The 2630-nt window shown below is 49.2% G+C and overlaps 1 protein-coding gene across 1 annotated transcript in view; it reads left to right on the forward strand.

Moving 5' to 3' along the window:
- GNG7 (G protein subunit gamma 7) overlaps positions 1-1172 on the forward strand; it is a 17716-nt gene extending 16544 nt beyond the window's left edge. Inside the window, exons 2-3 of the mRNA XM_057387649.1 lie at positions 351-469; positions 908-1172. Coding sequence (XP_057243632.1) covers positions 389-469; positions 908-1033 — 207 coding nt within the window. The 5' untranslated portion in view covers positions 351-388 and the 3' untranslated portion in view covers positions 1034-1172. The remainder of the gene's footprint in view (positions 1-350; positions 470-907) is intronic.
- Positions 1173-2630: the final 1458 nt, after the last annotated feature.

Genomic DNA, 2630 nt, shown 5'->3' on the forward strand with positions numbered 1-2630 from the left:
ACACCAAAACCCCACAATGAGCACATCAGGGACACCCAGGAGCCCCCAAAAGCCCCCCTGGGTGCCCCTCGGGGCCGTGCCGGGCAGAGCCCCCCTTGTGCTGAACAAAGCTCCTTTTTCCACTCTCTCAGCAGAGTTTGTACCAGAACTCCCTGGAAATGGGGTCCCGAGGGCGATTTCGGGGAAAAGGGAACTTGAACCAACCTCAGGAAGCGTCAGTGGGGTCAGCAGACGTGGGGACACTTCCGAGAAGGACGGGGAGGATGATTTTGGAGGATCCAAACGCATCCTGTGATCCCAGCACAGTTCACACACACCCCTAACCCCGATTTTGGCACGTTTTTTTGTAGGATTCTCCTGATTTRGGGCCCGGAGCCGATGGCAGAGAATGTCCACGACTAACAACATAGCGCAGGCCCGGAAACTCGTGGAGCAGCTCCGCATYGAGGCCGGCATCGAGAGGATCAAGGTGAGAAGGAAAAAAATCCCAAATTTTCCCCTACAAATGTTGGGATGTCTCAAATTCAGATATCACAGCATTCCCGGTGTTTTCTTTGGGATCTGGAGCGAGGAAGGTGGATCCCATCAGGATTTGGGATGAGTGGGATGGGTTTGGATGGAAAGAAGGGAATTTTAGGGTTTGCTAAATTCGAATYYTTGGAAATGTCCCRRGYCAGGCTTGGAGCAMCCTGGRATAGTGAAAAATRTCCCTGYCCCAATTTGAGAATTCCCACCCAAACCATCCTACAATTCCATAATTCCTAAAGAAAACCCTTTCCTACTGCTCACCATAAAACAACCAATTTTCCACGCCCAATCCCCCTTTTTTTCACTTCATTTCCATAAAATTACCATCGGGAAAACTGAGAATATCCAAATTTCTTGCTTTTTTTTTTTTTCCTCCCAGGTCTCGAAAGCATCCTCGGAGCTCATGAATTACTGCGAGCAACACGCCCGGAATGATCCACTCCTGGTGGGAGTTCCTGCTTCYGAGAATCCCTTTAAGGACAAAAAACCCTGTATCATCCTATAGCTCCGGATCATTCCGGAAAGAAATCCTTCTCCAGCCTCTGGATCCAGGCTCCTYCACACCTCCACCTGCTCCCAGGGGTAAAAACTCAACCTTGGCTTCGAACAGAACTTAAAAATTCCCGTGAAAAACAAAAAAAACCCACAAAAAAATAACAATTTGGAGAAAAAATTGGGAGTTTTAGGAGTTTTAGGAATTTTAGGGAAGGGCGGTTGCTCCCAAGCYGAGAAGGAAGGTGGGAGAAGGATTAAAATAAAAAATCAGGATTTTAAAATTGGCCAGGGTTGAGGGAGGAAGGGGGTTTAGGGGAAAGGGGGGGATTTTTCATAGGGATATTTGGGGTTGGAAAGGGGTGGTGGAGGTGGGGAGGGTCATTCCCRGTGGGATGTGAGAGCTGGACCTGGCTCTGATCCAATCAATCTCCAATCAGCAGGAATTTGCTCTGGAGAAGGGAACGAGGTGGGAGCGATTTTGTAGAAAATCAGTGCAAAAAAAACCCCAAAAAACAAAAAAAAACCCCAAAAAATCAACAAAAAAACCCCAAAAAAACAACAAAGAAAACCCAACAAAAACCCCAAAATCCAGCTGGAAAAAAAAAAAAAAATCCCTGTTGGGAATGGCTGAAGGGAGGCTGGGGGGGTTTTTCCTTAAATCCCTCGACTCGGATCAAGGGATGGCTCTGTAGGGGAAATCTGGGATCCCGTGAGGAATTTYAGGGATTCCCAGAGATGGGGGAGGCCGGGATCCATCCCGCCCTGGTAATTTTGGGGCATCTCTGTGCTGACCCTAAATCTGGGGAGAGGAAGGGAAGGGACTTCCAGAATCTTGGAAAAATCAACTTTTGGGCGAGCTTCAGCCCGAATTCCTAAAATCACCAAATTCCCAGAATTTCTCATTTCCCTTTTCTGCGCCGAGTGGGATTCTTCCTGGAAAAGAAGAATTTTTTTCGGGATAAATTTCCAGGGATGTTTAGGGCAGGTGAGGAGGGCGAGGGGAAGGATCAGCTCCATTCCCATCCCTCGGGAATTTGGGATGGGATTGAAGTGGGAGAGCTTTGTTCTCTTGGGGAACAGAGGGAGGGACCTGGGGGAGCTGGAAAAGGGGGAATTGGAGAAGGAACGGGAAAAGGAATGGGAAAAGGGGGAATGGGAAAAGGAATGGGAAAAGGGGGAATGGGAAAAGGGGGAATGGGAAAACAGAATGGGACAAGGGGGAGCAGGAAAAGGGAGAATGGGAAAAGGAATGGGAAAAGGAACAGGAAAAGAAATGGGAAAAGGGGGAGCAGGAAACACTTTCATGGAATGTTCTGGGCCTGGGGGATGCTCGGGAGAGCTCCAGGAATTCCCGTTTTGTTGCCATTCCTGTGCCAGGCATCCTTTGCCCGCTGGATCTGTCGGGAATGGGACAGATCCCAGGATTTTGACCGACCCCAAACTGTGTCCCCAGAGCCCAGCAGATCCTGGGAGTCATTCCCAGATTCCCTGAGGTTGGAAAAACCTTCCCGAGGCCGTTCCCAATGATCCCGAGCGCAGATTTTGGGAAGGGGATGGATAAAAACAATCCAAGCCTGATGTGAAATCCCGTGAGTTTCCCCGTTCCC

Source organism: Malurus melanocephalus, unplaced genomic scaffold (assembly GCF_030028575.1).
Source record: "Malurus melanocephalus ecotype Western Australia unplaced genomic scaffold, MMel_1.1 scaffold_1281, whole genome shotgun sequence".
Classification (NCBI taxonomy): domain Eukaryota; kingdom Metazoa; phylum Chordata; class Aves; order Passeriformes; family Maluridae; genus Malurus; species Malurus melanocephalus.